This window comes from Trichinella spiralis, assembly GCF_000181795.1.
Source record: "Trichinella spiralis strain ISS 195 chromosome Unknown Scfld2574, whole genome shotgun sequence".
NCBI lineage: Eukaryota > Metazoa > Nematoda > Enoplea > Trichinellida > Trichinellidae > Trichinella > Trichinella spiralis.
In genome coordinates, this window is record NW_003529513.1 from 1 (window position 1) to 917 (window position 917).

The window sequence follows — 917 nt, forward strand, 5'->3', positions numbered from 1 at the left end:
CGCGAAAAAAGTCGTTTCAATGAGCAGGAAAAATCGCCTTCAAAACCTGTCGTAGCTTACGATGGAAATCGGAGTCATACGGGCTTCCACTGCTGGGGCCACGAAGACGCTACATACATCAATGCCTCTCTTGTACGGGTTAAGCGGTCGGTCTGTGATTGTTGGTGGAAATGGGAATTAATTGTTTGACGCTTTTTTAAAAAACTTTTCCCCATTTAAGGGATATTTCTATTCGTACATTTTAACCCAAGATCCGCTTAGCAACACCAGGTGGGACTTTTGGCGTATGGTACTGGAGCACGGTGTCGCGTCGATTGTGATGCTCACGGGAGAGGAATTTTTAGACCAAGATGAAATGGTTGGCTGGTTTTATTAGTTGATTTATTAAATTAATTTCCAAGTTTGTTCTCTTTTTCAGTATTGGCCTTCTGAGTTGAACAGCAGCATTTGTTTCGGCGACAAGCCTGCCGTAACGGTTCAACTTTTATGCGAAGAACAGTCGGCGCATTATTCTCAGAGAAAATTCAAAATTACCAATACAAAAGTAGAGATGAATATCAATATTATTATTATTATTATTATTATTATTATTATTATTATTATTATTATTATTATTATTATTATTATTATTATTATTATTATTTATAATTAATCTCAGCGGGTGTTTATTATATTATAAATTTGAATCATTTTAGGAAAAAGAGCTTCATGAAGTAGTGCAATTTTGCTTCCACGACTGGGCAAACGGTTCGAGTAGAATTGGCCAGTTCGGGGAGCGAAAATCCTCCATGCATCCTCCGAGCATTCCAACATCTACTGCATCGTTGTTCGTTCTGGTTGGCAAAGTTTCTCAGAGGCAGAATTTGTTGCATGTCAGACCAATTGTGGTGCACTGTCGGTATGAAATGATTTTGTTT

The 917-nt window shown here is 37.8% G+C and overlaps 1 protein-coding gene across 1 annotated transcript; it reads left to right on the top strand.

The window, feature by feature from the left end:
• Window positions 1-286: 286 nt before the first annotated feature.
• On the top strand, window positions 287-845 carry Tsp_15967 (receptor-type tyrosine-protein phosphatase alpha; the record flags this gene model as incomplete). The annotated part of the gene is made up of 3 exons (XM_003368373.1): window positions 287-358; window positions 419-544; window positions 696-845. Coding segments are annotated over exons 1-3 (348 nt in total), but the record flags the coding sequence as incomplete, so codon positions are not given.
• Between the last annotated feature and the right edge of the window lie 72 nt (window positions 846-917).